Genomic DNA, 19,934 nt, shown 5'->3' with positions numbered 1-19,934 from the left:
CCTATACAGGCACCATAGCTACCATTCAGAGAAAACATCTTGATTTTTTTATTTTGGGGTTTTTTTATCTACATTTTTCATCTCCCAGAAAATGAGATGCTTTTTAATTAATATTAATTTTTTTTTTACACAGCAGCTTGTATGTGCTGTCACCTCAGGTACATGTTAAGTTTTTTAGAAGTAATGAATTGTAACTGTGAACCACTATGAAGAATATGCCCTCCCCTCTAACGACTGAGTATAACACCTAAAAAATACACCATGGTTTACATTTGCTTACATAAAACACTGACAAATAAGTAGAAGAAAGTTATGTTCCAACTCTTTGTTGTGCTGGAGTTGTATCAGAAAATTGTTTTCTCACTTAGCTAAACTCAGTGTCATCCTTTCAGAAAGTTGCGCTGAGGACCTCAGACTCATTGAACTGTGACATAATGTGCACAAAAGAGTTTATGTGGGAGCCTCCCCTGGAGAATTTATTCATACTCTACATTTTCCTTAGGTTTTGTTCTACATACAGTTAAGTTTCCTCTCAGGTTTCTGCTGTCTGAAAGAAGAGGTCTCGATACCTTCTCCTATCTCCTTGTGCTGTCCTTCCCTCACACTGGCTCTCACCATGCTGTTTTAACTCAGGAGAAGAGCAGAACAGATTGCTTTTCTTCCCTGGGCTATTGTTCTCCTATTTATCTGAGCTAAATTGACCTGTTGAGCTTTGGACAAGCCAGCAGGAGCGATGGGAATGTGTGGCCAGAAGTGGAAAACAAATTTCATTCCTGGGATTTCAGTATGACTCAGTTTTTCCTTCTGGCACCTGCTCTGGCCACTTGTTATCCAAAAGACTGTCTGGTTGTTTTCCTTCCTACCTACCTTAGTTCCCCTCTGTTGCTGTGTGACTTTCCTGGGAATCCAGGCACAATCCAGTTCTTTTCTGGGAAGCCAAAGGAAGTAGAATGCCTCTATCCTTTTGCTGACTGACTGACTGACTGACTGACTGACTGACTGACTGACTGACTGATGTGTTTCTGTGTGAAACATCCCTTATGTGATGCTTCATTTTATAATAATCAGTATATTAATGTATCCATGCTTGTAGTGAATAAATGGGTAGAGCTCGCTCTTAAATAAGAGCTGTGATGTTGTTAACAACAGTGGTGACGATGTGTTTGGAAAGTTGAGTTTTCCCGTCTTCCTGAGACTACAGGAAGTAATTTTGTCCCCTTTTCTCTCTCTCTGTCTCTTTCCTCCTCACTTCTTGCGCAGGGCGTCCTGGAAACCTGCCAGCTGCTGAGCACATCGCTGACCTTCTCCCGGTGCCACCATCGAGTGGATCCTGAGCCGTACATCAGCCTCTGTGAAAGAGACATCTGTGCCTGTCCCCAGGGCGTGGACTGTCACTGCCCTGCCTTCCTAGAGTATGCCAGGAGCTGCGCTCACGAAGGAGTCATTTTGGAGGGGTGGCCTGAAGAGAGCTCGTGCAGTAAGCTGGCAGATTTATTCCTAGGCTGCTCATCCCCAATAGGATTGTGCCTGTCTTGCAGATTTTTGTCCTGCAGCTAAAAGCAGCTGGTGTATTTTAGGAGGTTGGTTCATTTATAGGAAGTGCCTTTGCTCACTTCCCCCTTTCAGCTCTCCATCACCCATCTTTTTCTAGTTCTTGTCCCTAATGCAATATTTTTTGAACAGTTTATAAAGAAGATCCTGAGCTGTTACATGTCCCACCACAGTGTACACAGTCAGTGAAGACTTATTTGATACACAAACATATAGACTAGGATGTTTAGATGCTATTTTACATATGGTTCAGATGTATGACATTTTCCAGCCTGTATTTTAAGTCAGCATCTTTGTGAAATGCACTCTAACATTTTTGCATAAAGACAATTGTTTCACCCTTTATTTGCTTGAATCAATTGCCTTGAAATTGAGATGTTGCCTTTTCTAATCTAATTTTTGTCTAGTTTAGTGATGCTGATTGCATCTTGAACTGCTGCCTTTATTAGCCCAATTTTGCTGAGTTCAGAGGTCCTGATTGCATCTGTGCTGAGGTTTTGCAACAGGGAAGTGCGTAGACTGACTGAGATGGATTGTATTTATAGAGGAAAAGTCATGTTTCCACCTACTGCTGAGAACTGTGGTTTAATAGAGAGAATTAAATAAATAATTTTAACAATCGACTAATATCATGTTCTCAGTGCTTTTTCTCATGTTTTTTTGTTATGATAAAGGACATTTTCCTTGGGATGTTTGTGTAAATTGACTACATGGGGTAAACTGTCTGATTTGTACTGATAACACTTTGTTCTCTGGTAAAGATATTCTGCTATTGGCCACTGAAAAAATCTGTGCCTTCAGACTGTGGTTAGGGCAGCAAGATGCTGCCAGCCACTTGTTCTAGGAATTGTACAGTCTGAGTTCTAGCAGTAATTTATTACCTTTCCATTGGGACATAAAAGCTCATCTCCTTGTTCAGGGTGTAAGCCAGGTAACCCATTTTTGCTGGGGGTCTTTGTAAGTCTGATTAAAAGCCACAAGTGAAGTGAGCCTTTCTATAATCCCAGGAGCTTTGGAGCTCATTTCTAACCCTTGAATTCACGAGCTGCAGTTTGGTTTTTTTCCTCTGAGTCAGGAAAGAGGGAAGTGTCCAACTGCCACAGCGGGAGCTTAATTTTCTATCACCCTTCATCTATGCTATAGTGCTTTCTCAGGAGATGATGATGATGATGGAGGTATGGAATACTCTGCTGTGTGGGAAGGGCTCTAGTGCTGGGCACACTGTGTAAGTGTCAGTTGGTGCCCAAGCCCAGGGCACCCAGGGCAAGATCACTCCTTCGTTACCCTCCCACCACTTCAGCAGAGGATTGGCTTGGAAAGGGCAATCTCCAACTTTTTCTTGCCACTTCATGCCCCTGCAGAATTGTAGGACATCGTGTGTGTATGCATTGAAGAGAAGGAATGCCTGTAATAATGTGCTTGCGTAGTGGCCTGGCCTAGATAATGGCAGCAGTGGAGATACCAGGCATGGGTGTTATCCTAAACTGGTGGTTCTCTGGAAGAAGGAGGATGGGATTTCAGAGTTTTAACTGTCTCCTGGTTCTCCCTGGAAACACCAAACACCAAACAGGATAATTTCACAAATGAGTGGAGTAAGTGCATGGCTTAAAGGTGCAAAACAACCACGTCTGTCCAAATTGCTTAGATATTATTGCAAAACTTCTCCCTGGGTTTATTATTCTTAATGCACTTGGGTTTAGTTATTAAGACTCAATTTATTAGAAAGCAAATTGGCTTTAACCTCTGAGTATTTACTATGCTACCTGACAGATGATATTGCAGCAAATTGAGAATCAAATATTTCTAAAATGTTCTGCTTCTAAAAAGGAAATAATCATTTGGAAGCTGACATGACTTTTTTTGTCTCAAGTTCAGCCCTTGATAATGAAAGGATTTGTTGGTTTAATAGTTACTGAGGAATTTGCATTTCTAATTTCTTTTAATTGTTTCAGGGCCAAGGTGTCCAGTTGGCATGGAATATAAGGAGTGTGTATCCCCATGTGCCAAAACCTGCCAGAGTCTGAATATCAATGAAGTGTGTCATGGACAATGTGTTGATGGCTGCAGCTGCCCTGGTAATTTATTTACTGGGTTATTTACAGAGAAAAATTTGGCAGTCAAGCTACTATTTTATTAGAAGAAAGAAAGCTGTGTCTTCCCCTAAATTTTCCTGAAATCAGAAACACTTCTTTTTTTCTGGGACTATGCCCTAGAATAATCCAGTTTCTGTAGCGCCTGTATGTTCACTCCATTTTTCATGGCCAACTAAAAAATAAATGTTTCTGTGAAAATCAGTACCAACTAATATTCCAAGATTGCCTTTATTTCTTGGTGAGAGACTGCTTGCCTTTGATGTACTCCTGAATTGCTTGGGTTAGAGGCAAATACAGTTAGGGGAAGAAACGGCAGAGAATGCACTGAAGGAATTTCTTGCAGAAAAACAGTACATGTAGAGCTTGCACTGCAAATTCAAAGTTCTTCATGATTTAAGTGAATAATTTAATTTATTATTGAATCTTCCATGCAGGAGATTTGATTGGATTAAAGGGAGCAGCCCAGCTACACCAATTTTCTATTTCTGTCTGTTGTACTTAAAACAACTGCAGGAGGAGAGCTTCGTTCCTGGCTCCAAAGCTCCATATGCTTCCATTTCTAGCTGGTTTGGTTTTTTTTTTTTTGTTGTTGTTCACTGGGTGCTTTGTTTGTTTTGAATAGGACTATCTCTGCATTTCAGCCTGTCTGGGCTTTGTAAATGCACACAGGTGTTTAGTGTCGCCTTGTACAAGATGCCAGGTGTGACAGAGGTTTGCAGAACTTTGCTTTCCAAAACAAGGCAATAATGACAATGTCAGCCTCGTTTGAGGAATTTGGTAGTTTCCCATTCAGCTGCCAGTCTCTTCCTTGCTGGAGGTTCAGAAGTGTGGCAGGACCTCCAAAGGTGACAGGTGATGTAACCAGACTCTGGAGATTATTTTGTTGTGAAGGATCCAGCTACTGTATTTGTGAAGGATTCAGCTAATGTATTTGTGCAGTCCTGGAAGTGTTGGAGAAAGCTGAAGGAGCTTAATTAATCCTCCGGCTGCACAAGGGCTCTTGCTGTACTTTTCCTTTGGTAGATGCACTGGTCTGTTCAGCATGGGAAAGGTCTAAGGAGAGAGGAACTCTCTCTCTGAGAGGCGGAGAAGCAGGAACTCCACAGAAAGGATGAAGGGCATGAGAATAACAATCAGCAGTTCAAAACTTTTACTGGAGTTTGATAGAAAACCAGGAGGATCTGACAGATGACTAGAGGGATTTTTGATGAGGATGCTACCTTCACTTAGCTTCCCCCCAGTGCTCCAAGGGCAAACAGGATCTGAAGTATGTTTGACAAATGTCTTCCTTATTTTTTTATTTTTCCCCTCTGTTAAATGTCCCTCATGGTTACATTAATTGCTGTAAATGGAATTACTCTTACCAGGAAAAAAAACAGGCATTCTGTTTTCCTTGTGTTCTCTGGAGAGCCACAGCACTCTTAAATGCTCAGATCTTGTTGTGATTCTCTCTCACTGGAAGGATTTTCTCAACAGCCAAGATCTTTCCAGGCACCTCTATAGGAAGAACAGGAGAAAGGAGACTTATCTGGGTCTTGGGATCAGTGATGACTGCTGCTGCCAGGGAAAGGAGCCAAAATCTCTGCAGGCAATTGGAAGGAGTCACTCAAAGAAAAGGCCTAGGGGTGTTCAAGAAAACAAATGTTTTGCCACAGCAGCTCTTTTGAAAATGGTGGAATATCAACTCTCTCTCAATATAGGGGTTGAATAGAAAGCACTATAAACTAGCAATAGAAGCAAGGACAAGTTTCTACCTTAGAATAACCTTGTATCTCCTTTGTGCCTCTGTTTATCCTTAGAGTACAAAGAGCTCTCTCCATAGGTAATTATAGCTGTGTAATATAGAAACCTCAGCAGCTGGACTCAAGTTGGGAAGCTGGCCCTTTTGCTTTTTGCCTCTGCAGATGTTCAGAAGTGGCTTCTTTCTCTCAGACTCTAAGAGTCTGAGACTTTCTTAAGTCTTTGCTAGACTTAAATGATGTCTCCAAATTTGTTTCTTCATTTCTCACTTTGCCTCATCTTTGATTCTCTTATGACGAATACAAGACCTTCTGTGGACACCCTTTACTGCAGCCAGTGAAGTTCATGGTTTTTCCAACAGTCAAGTCCCAGGCCAACTTTTATCAACTTTGATTGTGCTCCTTGTGTTTAATTTGTCTATGTCCCAACATGTGTTCTGGACCTGCAGATGTGCTAAGCAAGGAGCTTTTCTGGGAGCACCAGGAATGCTTTGTTCAGCAGGTCTGAGGGAGAGGCAGCACCAGAAGGGAAGCAGACACCTGCCCTTGTGAGGCTTTTTGGGAAGCCTCATTCCTTTTTATTGTTGTCTATGACTAAGTATGGATAATAATGCATATGAAGTCTTGGCGAAGTCCATGAAGAACAACAAAATCTAATTGTATTTATGTTTCTGTCCCTGTGTGTGTGATATGGGTGTCTGACTTATCCAGAAGGGCTGCTCCTTGATGGTGACCACTGCATTGAAAGCTCTGACTGCTCCTGCATCCACTCTGGAAAACATTATCCTCCTGGCTTCACCATCTCCCAGGACTGCAACTCATGGTAAATCCTCTGCTGCTCTGGTGTGGTTGCTGTAGATAAGTACTGCACACCGGTCAGTGACTGCTTTGCATTATCTTTCTAGAAATCTCTCTACCTTTAAAAAATTTCCTTTCACTGGCAAAGGGCTTGCTCTCTTACTGGAATTCCTAGCCCCTTCCAAGAAGTGAGCTGTTCACAAAGGCAAAATCAGCTCTGTTTTTAAAGGGAGATTTGATCTGATAGAACAACATGAAGGTCACTCCTTCAAAGAGCAGAGAACTACCTGTTTCCTGTGGATAAGACAGACCAGCAGGTTCCCATGTCTGGGTAGTGTCAGCGGTGGTGTCTTTGTCTTGACTTCCTAAGTGTATTTAACCTCTAAACCCCATTTCTTTCCAAGAGGAGTTAGCCTAAGGCACGTCCTTGGAAATTGTTACAGGGCTAATGAGTCTTCCTAGCATGGCCCACAATTTTTCTTTCACTCCTGAGTACCTGACTGGAGGGGAAAAACAGCACTTTAAAGAAAGGAAGAGGAATTAGTCACGTATTCCTGATCTGGTTTTGTGTTCATTGTGGACATATTTGTGCAAGGAGTTTGGACAACTGTTTACTCAGAAGTTTCCAATTGGAGCACAGAAGGAGGAGGACTCAATGAAGGCCATGACATGCAGAAGAAAGGTGGTCTGTGCATCATCCCTGTTAATCAGCAGCTATTCATTACCTGCACCACATGTCCCAGAACACAAGCCATAACCATGACATTAGCATTTTATCCTTTTCCGTGCAGTCCTCTGCAGCTTTGAGCTTGACCACATTGTTCAGCCTTAGTGCTCTTGGGAGATGAGTGTATCCTGACAGGCTGGGTTTTTTATTGCTTGTGTTTTGTTACTGCTTCCTGCTTTTCAAACTTGATGCTTCTGTGGAGAACGTCATTCCGTTGACTCTGCATTTAACATCCTCAATAATCTGCCTCCCCACAAATGGTTTTCAGGGGCTGGAATAATTAAAGGAATGAGAAGAATATAGTAACTCTTGAAACAAGGAGTGCAGAGGGGGTTGTGGAAGACACTGGAGTTGATCACAGGAGGGGAGTTTGATGTAAGAAGAAGTAAAGGGGAATAGATTTGTTTAAGGGCTAGTGAGGCAATTTTCACTGCCTAATAAAGATGGGCTGTGAAGAGGATGGGGTCAAACTCTTCTCAGAGGCAAACAGCAAAACGTTGTGAAGCAATGGACACAAGCTGAAAAGGAAATTCTGTTTTGACACAAAAAAAAAAATTCTTCTCCCTTCTCCAGTGCTGCACTGGGACAGCTGCTCAGTGAGGCTGTGGGACCTCATCTTGGATATTTCTAAACTCAAATGGGCAAGGTCCTCACCCACCTAATCTAGCTTTGACATTGCTTTCTCTGAGTTGGGGATTGTAGTAAATTATTTTCCTAGAAGTCCCTTCAAACATTTTTACCCCTGTGATTCTGTTGTATTGATAGATATACCTTGAGAACTGCATTGAACTCATTCCACATTAGTGGAATATACATGAAAATTCCATTAAACACAGAGCTTTGACAGGGAAACCCAGAAATCCTTGAGTTCTGCCACCATACCTATTCATATTATCAGCAGTTGCTGTCATATGATGAGAAGAAGGGATGACTACATTAAGAAATGAAGTTATGGGAGATGGAAGGAATGTTGGGGACTGATCTAACTTCCCTAGGACAGATGACCATTTTCAGTTTTTTGGGAAAAATGTGCAACAGAAGATTTATATTCATGTTCTCTTAATTAACTTGCTACTATCTCTTTCCTAGCATTTGTCGACGTGGCATGTGGATCTGCAGCAATGGGGAATGCCCAGGTATGTTGGCTTCACTCTTTTCAGGTTTTGACAAATAAGCCTTGCCTACGTCCCTCCCACTCATGCCCCACTTAGGTATTTTTTTTTACTCAAAAAAGCAAATCTTTGTTCTTCCTTGCTTGATCCAGTACACTCCAGTTGGGATCCTACTTTTAAGTTCTTCTCCTGAGACAAGTCAGACATTGCTCTGTGTGGTTTATGTGTAGCAATGAAAAATCCTGTTTGGTGGGAAGGCCGGTTCCTGCTTTGATTACTTAGTTTGCCAGTTATAAGTGTCTGTATGTTCAAAGGATTGGCTTGCAGGTAGAGGAACACTCCTGGCTTTCTTTGACCATGTACAATTTCTCATTGTACTTTATTGACCATGACAATTCCCTCATGGTCATGTTGTGGGTGAAGGAGGAACAGTCCCAGTGAGAAAGTGGCTGCCCTGCCTTCCATGGGTGCTGGCAGATGGGAGAGGCAGCTCTGCAGATGCAGACTGGGGTTATGGCCAGAGAGGAAAACAGCAGATTTGCGGGCTTTGGTGGTTTTTTGTTGAGATGAGACTGTGCAACCCTCGCAAGTTAGGGAAATTGCAACAATCTTAGGGTGTTCTATCAAAAAAGTCTGTCATTTTTTGGTAACATGAAACTTGCTTAACCCATCAATGGTCCTTTTCCTCCTGCTTTAGAACAAAAGAGCACTTCCCCCAAAGTATCAACACTTCAGGAAGAGGATGGGAGGTGGTGTATGTAAATATTCAAAATGGAAATGACATTTTTAGTGAGCTGTCCCCTGTGCTTGTAAATTAAAGATCTCTTCAAGTGCAGAGAATCTCACTGTCTAAAACACAGCTTCAAGGACACAGCCCAGGCTGATTAATTACATCTTTTAGCTAATGGGCAGCAGCATGATTACAAACAAGAAATAGGTGCTTTTGTAACTTCAGTTTTTCCTTAGGTTCTAGCTTTTAATGTCCTTGCTCTCTGGACTGTGATGAATACTCTGTGGGCCAAATTTTTATCCTTAACTCCAGCCACATTTTCTTCATAGTGATTATAGAAGTGAAGATAAATCTGGTATTGAGGCTTGCAAACAGATGTTGATCTCCAGCTCTGTGCAAGAGGCAGTATAGCATTTCAGCCTTTTCCTGAATTGGGAAGCTGTCCCAAATGAGCAGAAGTGGAAAAGAAAAGCAGCTTATTTTTGTACCTTCTGCCAATATATCTAAATCAGTTTTCCACTAGGCTTGTTCAAGACTGAATGTTGTATCCCTGCAGCTGTTGTACATGTGCCTGCTAAAAACTCTATAAACTGTACTGAGGGCAGCAAAGCCTCCCAGAGTAGCCAAATTTATATTGTTACCTGTGGTGTTTGTCTCTACTTGAAGTAATATTGCAGCATATTTTCATTGTTGGTTAGTTACCACAAACATTTCTAAAATCATATGTCCAGAAATTTTATGTAGTTACTTGTATAAACTTTAGGTTTTTCTGTTTTTCTTTTGATCAACTTTTTTTTTTGTCAGGAAAGATTGCTTTCATATTGTGGGAGTGAATTGCCCAGCTTTAAAGTTGGTGATAAGGTGAATCCAAAGCTGAAGCTGGCTGGCACTACCAAGAGGCTTTCAAGCAGATATCATAACGGAAATAATTATGAAGGCGAAGGTTTCAGGAAATTTCATGGGATGCATTATGTCAAATGATGTAGACAGAGGGATCCATAAGTAAAGACTTGGCCACAGAAAAGAAAAATTCCCTTTCAGGAGCAGTGCCAAAGGCTGGGACTTGTCTTAGATAGCAGTCCTCAGTTCTCTGTGCCTCAAACCTGTCCTCGTTTCCTTGTTGCAGAGAATGCCCTGAAAATCAAACTCCAAGGGATGACAAATATCCAGGAGATGCTGGACTTCTCTTAGGGTGAATCAGAGCTGTGTAAGGCTGGGAATCCTCAGGATCTGTACTTTAGCATCAGCTGGTTTAAGATAGTAAACACTAAATAATATGCTGAAGAGGGAAAATTCCACAAGATGTTCATTAGACAGATCTTCTGTGGGACTTAAAGGCAGTGAAGAGAGAATAACTCATAGAGCTCCCCTGCCAGCTTGTAACATTTAACCCTTCTCCAACCTTTGGTTGGTGATGGCCAATGTATGCCTAGCACTTGTATTTTGTTCTGGGTGAGGAAGTGACTGCCCACCTTATTTGCCATGGGATCATCTGTAAGTGTGATGGTCTTCTCATATGGAAGATTTTCTTTGCAAGCTCTGTGGAGCTGGAGCCTTTCCATGTGTTTGCATGATGCGACACTAAATCCCAGCTGTAGTACTGGGATACTGCCTTCCGGGAAGTGAAAAGCCACAACTTACCAAAACAACTTCAAATGTTGATATGTTTAAATAGCTCCTTTTTCTAGTAGAAAGATGGTCCAGCCAGGCTTTCCCATTATTCTGTGAGGACTTTAGATGTAGCTATTGTAACTATAGAATGATTTTTAACTTTCTGTTAGTTGATATGATGGTTCAGGGTAAAGTCCAACATAAATTTTACCGTTGGAAGGACTCACACAGACATTATCTTCCAGCTCTTCATTCTCATAAAGTATTTTATACTAAAATAACATATTGGCATTTAAGGCGTCCCAAGAAAAGAATATAGGTTTTTCCATAGGCACAAATTTCAGCTCTTGACTGCGGTTTTTTCTGTGTTCCCCAGCTGTTGTTGGTTCCTCTGTTACTACTGGTAATGTCTTGAGGAAATAAACAGTGAGATAAGGATCTTGCTGGTGCTTTCTGGTCTGTGTGGAGTTCAGGCCTTGTACAACCTGTTCCACCAGGGCTGCTCTTCCCCCTCAGAGACTTGTGGGGGCTGAGCAGGATTTTGCTTGAATCTGGCACGGGGATGATTAATGGCTTTTTGCTTTTTCTAGGGGAATGCTCTGTCACCGGCCAGTCCCATTTCAAAAGCTTTGACAACAAGTATTTCACCTTCAGTGGGATTTGCCAGTACTTATTTGCCAAGGATTGTGTGGGAAATTCCTTCTCTGTGATCATCGAGACGGTGCAGGTAACAGCAGCCTCGGCTGATGCCTCTGCGCATGCTCTTGAGAGTGCGGGCGGGGCTGTGGGACTATGACATGAATTGCAGATGCACCGGCCAACAGAAGTAATTTCCCTATGAGATAAATGGTTTAAATAACAGATGCAGTCTTTCTCCTTAGTTAATCAGTGTTTTGCATCTCCTCACCACCATTCCCAGGAGCCTGCCTCGGCATGGAGACTTATTATGATGTTTGGAGAATGGGCCCTCACTCTTTGCCAGCTGAACAAACAAACAGAGGCGACGGTGCACTCCTTGCCAGGCACCCTGGCTGCTGGTGCTTCCCTAATGCCTGTGGGGAAAGGACATTTCCTTGGACACCAAGCAGGGTGCACTGGCGGAGCAGTGCCTTGCTTTGTTTCCCATTTAGTCAGATTGGCTGGTGATTTTTCTTTGTACTCAGACAGCAGCTACTGACTCTTTGCTGCCTCCCCTGATGGATGTGTGAGAGGCAGCTGCAGAGAGGCAGGAAAGGGAGCCAGACAAGTGCAGGGAGGGTTGGAGACCCTGAAGGGGGATGTCACAGGGAGGTTTACACAGTTGTGAAATAAATCGACGAGTTGTTCTTGGGAAAAGGTGAACAAACCTAGAGACTGAAAAAGACCCTGAGGCAAGGAGAGGGGAAGAAAGGTGACAGGGACAGTGGAACTGAAGTCAGGGAGAGTTGAAATGGAGACAGGAGACTGACAGGAGGGAAGGGGAGCTCAGTATCAGTATCCAGCAGCACCAGGGAAGTTGCAGGCTTTGGAGAAATGGGTTGTGACAGTTCTCCATGCCATCTGCGTCTGTCTCCTGCATTAGAGAGCTCTGATAGCCATCAGTGCTTGGGAACCTGCAGGACAGGTTTCCACTGAAACTTCCCTTTTGAAACCAGGGAGGAGACGTGGGGCCCCTGCAATCCCTGTTCCTCATCTAGGTATCCCGAAGCCGGGAAAACAAACACCTCAGCAGTCTTGGGTAATGTGAACTAAGTGGCTTTTTTCCCCAGGCTGAGTGGGTCAGGTGTCCTTCCTGCTCCTGCCACAACTCTGGGGCTGGTCACTGCCAGGGGTCTGGTGGAACATCCACAGATCCTTTTCCAAGTTCTGAGATGGGGAGCTCAGCCCTGGTGCATGATTAATGGGATAATGGAGGGAGGGCTGCCAGCCTGCTGTTTGTGGAATGCAGAAACCAGATCTATAAAACCAGTGTGACACTCAACACCTTTCAAATTAGATGCCAAAATGCCTTCTGGTACTAAGTTACCAAGAAAGTGAAAACCTGATGTTTGAGGCAGATTTTCCTTTCTCTGCAGTGTGCAGATGATCCTGATGCTGTGTGCACTCGCTCAGCTTCTGTCCGGATCCGGGATATGGACAACAGCATCATTAAAATGAAACATGGAGGAGGAGTTTCGCTGAATGGACAGGACATACAGATCCCTTCACTGCAAGGTGTGTTCACATGGGCTGACTCTGGCCAGCCACTGAAAGCCTCCTGCTTAGTAGTGGTTTTAGACATGCCTTAGCCCAGCTTAATCAAAGAGTGTTTTCAATGCCAAACTCTCTTGCAGTGTCTTCTAGAAGCTCTATCATTTCAGCTTCTCTCCATGAAGCAGACAGATCTTGACTTGGCTTCTCTAAAATCAGAAGAATTAAGCTCATCTGCACTTGTGAGATTTGTGAAAATCACTGTTGGTCTATTCTTTTTTGAAATTATTATTTTTCAACAGAAGCTTGAAATCATGGAATCACAGAATTATTTGGTTTGGACCTTAAAGATCATCTGGTTCAACCCTCCTGCCTTGACCAAGACACCTTCCACTATCCCAGGTTGCTCTGAGCCCCATCCTTGGCCGCTTCCAGGGATGGGGCAGCACAGCTGCTCTGGGCAACCTGTGCCAGGGCCTCAGCAACTTCACAGGGAAAAATTTCTTCCTGATATCCAATCTAAACCTGCTCTCTGTCAATGTAAAGCCATTCCCTCTTGTCCTGTCACTATATCTTGTAAAAGCTCACTAGCACCCTGTGGTTGCCTTTAGGTGCTCTCCGTGTCCAGCGTGTGGTGAGGAGTTCAGTTCGCCTCACCTATGGGGATGATCTGCAGATTGACTGGGATGGTCATGGACAACTCCTAGTGAAGGTAGTTTTTCTGGTTTTTTTCTGCCTGTTTGCCCCCTCTCTCATTCCACCCAAATATGTACAAAGATTTTCTTGTCTGAAGTCAGAAATTGCTTTTTGTTGCATGTTAGGAATTCCTTTCTCTTTTGCTACTCCCAGAGTAATACACAGGTTCTTTTGTATTCCAGAAACAAGCACTTCATCTTAGAGCAGCTTGATAGCTTTTTTCACCCCCCCCCTTTTTTTTTTTTTTTGGATGTGTGTGTAATGACAGCCGTTATTAACCATGAACAGTTTTGTGTTTTGTTGAGCAGATATCCTCCATACTGGAGTTTTGTTTTTGTTTGCTTTGACTGCCTTGTCTAAACGAACAGATGTGAATGACTTAAAATAAAGGAAGGAAAGGCACCCAGAGACACAGTTACTCATATTTTCCAGGAAATAGAAATCAGCTCATAGATGTGTTGTGGGCTCCTTCTACTGTGAGGAATATTTTAATGTCAGCCTTGATTAACAATTAGGTTTTGTTGGTGCTGCAGAGACAGCAAAGTACAGAAAAATTGAGCTAAGTTTAAAAGAAATTATCTGTAAGGAAGTGTAACCACAGCCCTGTTGCCTTTAAATCCCCCTTTTAGTAGGAGTCTGCTCACTGAGAGGAGTCTTGCCAAGAAAACCAGTTTTCCTGAGATTTTCTGCCGAGTGGTAAATGCTGTCCTCCTTGAACCATGGTGTTGCTTTTGCATTCTCCTCCCCTGCCCCGAAATCTGGCTTAAATGTCATGTCTGGCACAGCACCAAGGGTTATGAAAGCCAGTTCAGAACTGAGTTCAAGAGTTGAAAAGAAAACGGATAAGAAAGGTCTGGAATAATTTTAGAAAGCATCTGCTGGTTTGTGGTTGTTGTTTTGATTTAACCTGTATCTCTGTGCTCTGAGGGTCCTAAAAGTTCTTTTGGGGCTTAGAATAATTCACTTCAATCTCTTAGCACATCTCAGGAGTTTTGGCTTTCCTCAGTATTCAAAATATTTTTCTCCCAGGTCAGAAACCCATATAACTGGGCAGATTTTTTGTCCCATTGAAAACAAACCTAATTTTCTGCTCCAGATCATCTACCTATAAAAGCAGTGGAAGTTTCTCCAGTTGTCTGCTCCTTCCCTTGCTGGGCATCTAAAGCATCTCTTTAATTGCTTTTGGAGAGTTATTTTATACTGGATTTGGAGATTGACCTCTTGCCAAGTATTGCTGATAATAATTGGAGGAAGTGATACACTTCCATTACCTTGTTCTGGCAAAAATTCTTCCTGTGTTCCTCAAGAAGACTCTCCTTTCTGTAACTGCCTGATATTTGTGATTTGAGTTTCCACTCCAAAATACTGCACAATTTGGACTTGTGAGTCACTGCTCCATCTGCAGAGTATGTGAAAGAGCAGTAATACTCTTAGTAGTAAGAATATTTATTCTCTGATTGTTCTTTTTGATGCTCCATATTTATTCTCTGACCCCCGTGTTTGAATGCTGGGTAGTATTAGGTTATATTTTGGAGGATGCTTTTTATTTTATTTATACATAAAAACTATTTTCTTTGAAAAATGTGAATTTTTATAACTTTTTTTGTTTGTTTCACTGGTTACTCCTGCAAGCCTGCCTAAACTCGCACTCAGCTACATGAATAGAGAGGGCTGATGTAGCATCAGAGTTCCTGTGTTTGTAATGTAACTGTAATGTGGTGTTTGTAATGTACCTGAGCTTTACTCCTAACAGAAACTGTCAGTTCTTACTAAAATAAAAGGTATTGGTGCCTTTGTGATGCAGGTGTTGCTTAGGAGATTTCTCCCTGTTTACCTCTAGGTTTAGGATTATCTTTCAGATGCTCCTTGATTTGCAGCAGGAATAAAACAGGTGAAAAGTGCACCTGCTCTGTGGATTGTTGGAAATTCTGGTTTTAGTCTGCTTGAAGTTCCTCTGGGCAGCAGGAAGCTCTAATATGAAGTAGCTTTAGGGGATATTAGTGTATTTTTCCTTCATCATCCAATTTTCCTTTAAAATGTGAAATGCTCCCAGGTGCCATTGGAATTGCATTTAAAAAAATTACAGCCCCACTGTTGCCCTGCTCATTTATATGAATGAACAGTGAGAACAAGGAAAGACTAAACTGGACTGCTGATCAAGGCATAAAAATAAGCTATTTTTCTCTTAGTCACCCTCTGAAATTCACTGTACTGTGTAAAAATTGTCCTGCAGCTACTAATAGTAGCAATTTTGTTAGAAGTTTGAAAATACAGTACAATGGCATTGTGTCTGTAGCATTTTTCTTTGTGTTTGAGAATTTTCTGGACTATTCAGTTGTGTATGGCTCATTCCTTAAAAAAATCTTCCTCTACAGTAGTAACCTGTTCTAGAAGATGACCAGGCAAATGCTGTGTTCCTTAGGTGTCCCCAGTCTACTCCGAAAGGATGTGTGGGCTGTGTGGAAATTATGATGGGAACCAAGGGGATGATTTTCTTACACCTTCTGGCATGGTGGAATCCCTTCTGGAAGACTTTGGAAATTCCTGGAAGCTCAATGCTGAATGCCAGGACTTGTTAAAACAAGACAGTGACCCCTGCAACCTCAATCCTCATTTAGGTACTGAACTCTATTCAAAATTAACATGTGCAGCAAATGGTGATCTTCCATTTACACAAAAAAGGAAAATAAAGAGAAGAACCTGATGTTGCTTATGTTACCACCAGGGTGGCTGCAATATATATTTTTAAAAACCCAATAAACAACAGCAACAAAAAAAACCACACACAGAGAGACTTGTATTGATGCAGGTCTCATAAGGAAAACATAATATTTTGTGAAAATTGAAAGCAAAAACTAGTTTAATTTTGCAAATATAAAAAAGGCAGCAGAAAGCAAAGGCCCTGTAAGGGGAATTACAGCGCCAGAAATAGTGCTAATGGAATATAAAAGCATTGCTTTTCCTTGATTTGTTTTACTCTTGAGACATTATTCTTTCAGTAGAGCTCATGATGTATGAGCTATGGTGCTATCTGTGCCTGCCTGATCCTATTTTATTCTTGTGGGGTTTGTTTGGTTATTTTTTCTTTTATAAAAGGAAGAGAAAATGCTTACTGTGTCTCCTCTGGCTTTCCTTGAAAGCCACACTGATTGACTGATTCAGTATGAGCATGTAATTTTTCTCTTTTTAGCCAAGTATGCTGAGGATTCCTGCTCAGTTCTGATGTCTCCTGCCTTTGAACCTTGTCACTATGTAGTGAGTCCCACTCCCTATGTGAAGAACTGTCGCTTTGATGTTTGCTCCTGCTCCAGTGGCAAGGATTGCCTGTGCTCTGCCATTGCTAATTATGCAGCAGCCTGTGCCAGGAAAAGCATCCTGGTGGAGTGGAGACAACCTGACTTCTGCCGTAAGTGCACTGCTGCTCAAACCCACTTATTGTCATCCTCCTGAAGGAGTTTTTCTAGCAGTGTTGTGTGAAAGATTTAGAATGAGATGCCAGATTTTCCTTATGCAAATGATGAGAGTAAATCTTCCCTTCACACTGATAAGGATGCAGAAGGTGTTACCAGGGACTGCTCAGCACTGGGGGAGAGAAGTGTTGATCTGAGACAGCTCCACAGAACTTTTTCCTGGATTTCCATTTTCACCTACTCACCTGGAAACTTTCTGAATGTCCTAGGCTAGGAATCTCCCAAGTGATTTGTAGTAATCCATGAACTGCCTTTTTTTGAGGCTCAAGCTTCCCAGGTCCTGACCTCATCAGTGACTCCTGAACGTGGGGTTATGGAGGAAGCACAAAAGGGCAGGACCAACTTGTATCAGAAAAGAATTTTGGCAGTCTTGTGGCATCACCCCTGCTCACAGAAAGGCTAAATTACTGTTGATTGCCTGAGGTTTTGGCCAGAAAAATTTTGAATATCTCCAAAAAATTGAGGTACCACAGCCTCTCTGACATCTGTCTCTCTCTTATCCAAGACAAGATTAATAGCCAAACTGCCAAGAAGCTGGAGCAGAACAGTCCAACACCTTTCATTTCTTTTATTTCTCTCTTAGGTCAATGTGGTAGAAAAAAATCCATTGTCATGTAATTTTGATTGAGCACAGACATATTTTCCCATAAATATTTGTGAAGTGAATGTTTTTCCATTTTCCTGAGCAACTTTGTTATAAAGGAAAGAAGACAATTGAAAAATTTGGGGGAAAGCATGTGGGCTTGGCAGCTCTCCAGATTTGTTCTCTTTTATTTACCCAAGCAGAGGTTGGGAAAAACATTTATAAACTGAGTGTGTAGAAAGTGGAAAAGAGAGAGGTCTCTGGCCTTTGACCTGGTAGGGTCTGCAAGGTCAGTAACCACAACTTTTGCAGGCTGTGGAGTGCTTGCTGCTAATGAGAACAAACCCAATTTATATTAAACTGCTGCATGGTTTTATAATATTTTACCTAGTTTATGTAAATGTTCAGGTAGTGGAACAGTAATGTAATAAAAATCCTTTCAGAACTCTGCAGGTCTGGAGGCTGAAAGAAAGAGGAGCGATAATGCCCCATTGCTCTTTCTGTAATTGAACAAGTTAATTTTCACAATTAATCTTTAATAGTGCAGAGCTGCTTCTTCCTTTCTGTACATTACAGAGAGCTTTGTACTCGCACAAAGTGACAATTTCTCTGATTGCAGATCCATCAGCCCCCATTAAATAATCCTAGTGCCCTAGACATCTCCTGACACATGAGGGAGAGCAATCTCTGTTTCTTAATGGGTTTGAGATGTGAGTGTGCAGGTTGTGTAATTTGTGCTGGTGGCCCAATGCACTGAATATGTCTTGCACCCCTACCTTCATCCCCAGAGATTTGGTTTCTTGGGAAATGACTTGACAGAACCAGTTTGCTTGATTTGGAGTGGATAAGTATCAGGGAGCAAAGTCATTAGTGTAGCGCAGCATTTCTGCTCTGTGTCAAGCTAACAAGTGCATTCAGCTCCCCTATCTTTGACATTATTTTAGTTGCAGTTTGATTATTTAAGACCTGACTCATACCCCTGTAACCCACTCTGAATAAGCACCAAGCCAATCCCTTCATGCTGGAAGGGAGAAGCAGACAGGCCACACTGTGAAGGGCTGTGTCTCTCGTGCAGCTGCATGTAAAAAATTGGTTAAAACCCAGGCTGAATGGCTGGGCTGAGAGAGTGGTGGTGAATGGTGTTAAACCCAGCTGGGGGCTGGTCACCAGTGTTGTTCCCCAGGGCTCAGTAGTTGGGCCAGTTTTATTTAATATTTTAATCAAGGATCTAGGTGAGGGGATCGAGTGCATCCTCAGTAAGTTCATGGACAGCACCCAGCTGGGTGGAGTGTGGATCTGCTGGAGGGCAGGAAGGCTCTGCAGAGGGATCTGGACAGGCTGGATCCATGGGCCCAGGCCAGTGCTCTGAGATTCCACAAGGCCAAGGGCCCAGTCCTGCCTTGGGTCACACCAACCCCCTGCAGCTCCAGGCTGGGGCAGAGGGGCTGGAAAGATGGGAAAGGCCCTGAGGGTGCTGGGGACAGCGGCTGGACAGGAGCCAGGCGTGCCCAGGGGGGCAGGAGGCCAATGGCACCTGGGCTGTGCCAGCCATGGTGTGGCAGCAGGGCCAGGGCAGTGACTGTCCCCTGGGTTGGCACTGCTGGGGCCACACCTCAGATCCTGGGGTCTTTCTGGGCCTGTCACTACAAGAAAGACATTGAGGAGATGGAGCCTGTCCAGAAAAGGGGATGGAGCTGAAGAAAGTTCTGGAGCACAAATATGATGAGGAGGAGCTGAGGTGGGGCTAAGCCTGGAGAAAAGGAGGCTCATGGGAGATCTTCTCACTCTCTAGAACTCTGACAGGAGGGTGCAGCCAGGTGGGGGTTGGGGTCTGCTCCCAGGGAACAAGGGACAAGAGGAGAGGAAATGGCCTCAGGTTTCACAGAGAGATTCAGATTAGGTTTTATGTAAACATTCTTCATGGAAATTGTTATCAAGCACTGGCACAGGCCACCCAGAGAAGTTGTTGGATCACCATGCCTTGAGGTATTTGCAAGCCACATGGATGTGGCACTGAGGGACATGCTTTAGTGGTGGACTTGGCAGTGTGAGGTTAATGGCTGTATTCAGTTATCTTACAGTCTTTTCCAACCCATACATTCTGTGTTTACCTGTCCCATGTGTGTATTGTTCTGTGGCACAGGGGAATCCATCAGCAGGTCCCTAGATCTTCCTTCAGATTTTAGGACATGTTGCTAATCCTGTTATGTTCCTTAATGTGGTAGTGCTGGGGCAGTTGGTAGCTTTGCATGCCTTCTGTAAGAGGATTTGTATAGGATAAATCTAAGAGTGCTGGAGTAGGGAATTAAGGAAATTAAGGACAGGGTCTGAGCAGCATATGAGAATGGCTACAGGGCATGCTGGGCCTCAGCATGGCAGAGAAGCTGTGTTAAATCTAGTTCTGGCAGGGTCTGCCTTCACTCAGAGGTGGCAACGTTTTCACCTTGTGTTACTTGAGGAACTGGCTATGGTTTGTCTCTTTCACTCTGATTTCAAAACCTGCCCCTATAAGCTGCATGAGCTGTTCGATGCAAAGACATTTTTTCCAATGCTTTCCCACTGTTTCTCATCTTATTCCTGGGATAGGCTGTGCTTTGAGCACAGCATTGAGCTGTTTTGGTTTTATAGAAGCCATCCACAGGGACTAGATGCATC

At 42.9% G+C, this 19,934-nt stretch overlaps 1 protein-coding gene across 1 annotated transcript in view; it reads left to right on the top strand.

Moving 5' to 3' along the window:
- The window catches only part of VWF (von Willebrand factor), a 119,822-nt gene that overhangs the window by 16,664 nt on the left and 83,224 nt on the right, over nucleotides 1-19,934 (top strand). The window contains exons 7-15 of the mRNA XM_063154296.1: nucleotides 1,261-1,477; nucleotides 3,504-3,626; nucleotides 6,095-6,206; nucleotides 7,998-8,044; nucleotides 10,952-11,088; nucleotides 12,416-12,554; nucleotides 13,142-13,242; nucleotides 15,649-15,844; nucleotides 16,417-16,632. Coding sequence (XP_063010366.1) covers nucleotides 1,261-1,477; nucleotides 3,504-3,626; nucleotides 6,095-6,206; nucleotides 7,998-8,044; nucleotides 10,952-11,088; nucleotides 12,416-12,554; nucleotides 13,142-13,242; nucleotides 15,649-15,844; nucleotides 16,417-16,632 — 1,288 coding nt within the window. The remainder of the gene's footprint in view (nucleotides 1-1,260; nucleotides 1,478-3,503; nucleotides 3,627-6,094; nucleotides 6,207-7,997; nucleotides 8,045-10,951; nucleotides 11,089-12,415; nucleotides 12,555-13,141; nucleotides 13,243-15,648; nucleotides 15,845-16,416; nucleotides 16,633-19,934) is intronic.

This window comes from Melospiza melodia, chromosome 4 (assembly GCF_035770615.1).
Source record: "Melospiza melodia melodia isolate bMelMel2 chromosome 4, bMelMel2.pri, whole genome shotgun sequence".
Classification (NCBI taxonomy): domain Eukaryota; kingdom Metazoa; phylum Chordata; class Aves; order Passeriformes; family Passerellidae; genus Melospiza; species Melospiza melodia.
Note: the sequence above shows the minus strand (reverse complement) of the source record. Positions and strands in the feature narration are given on the sequence as shown.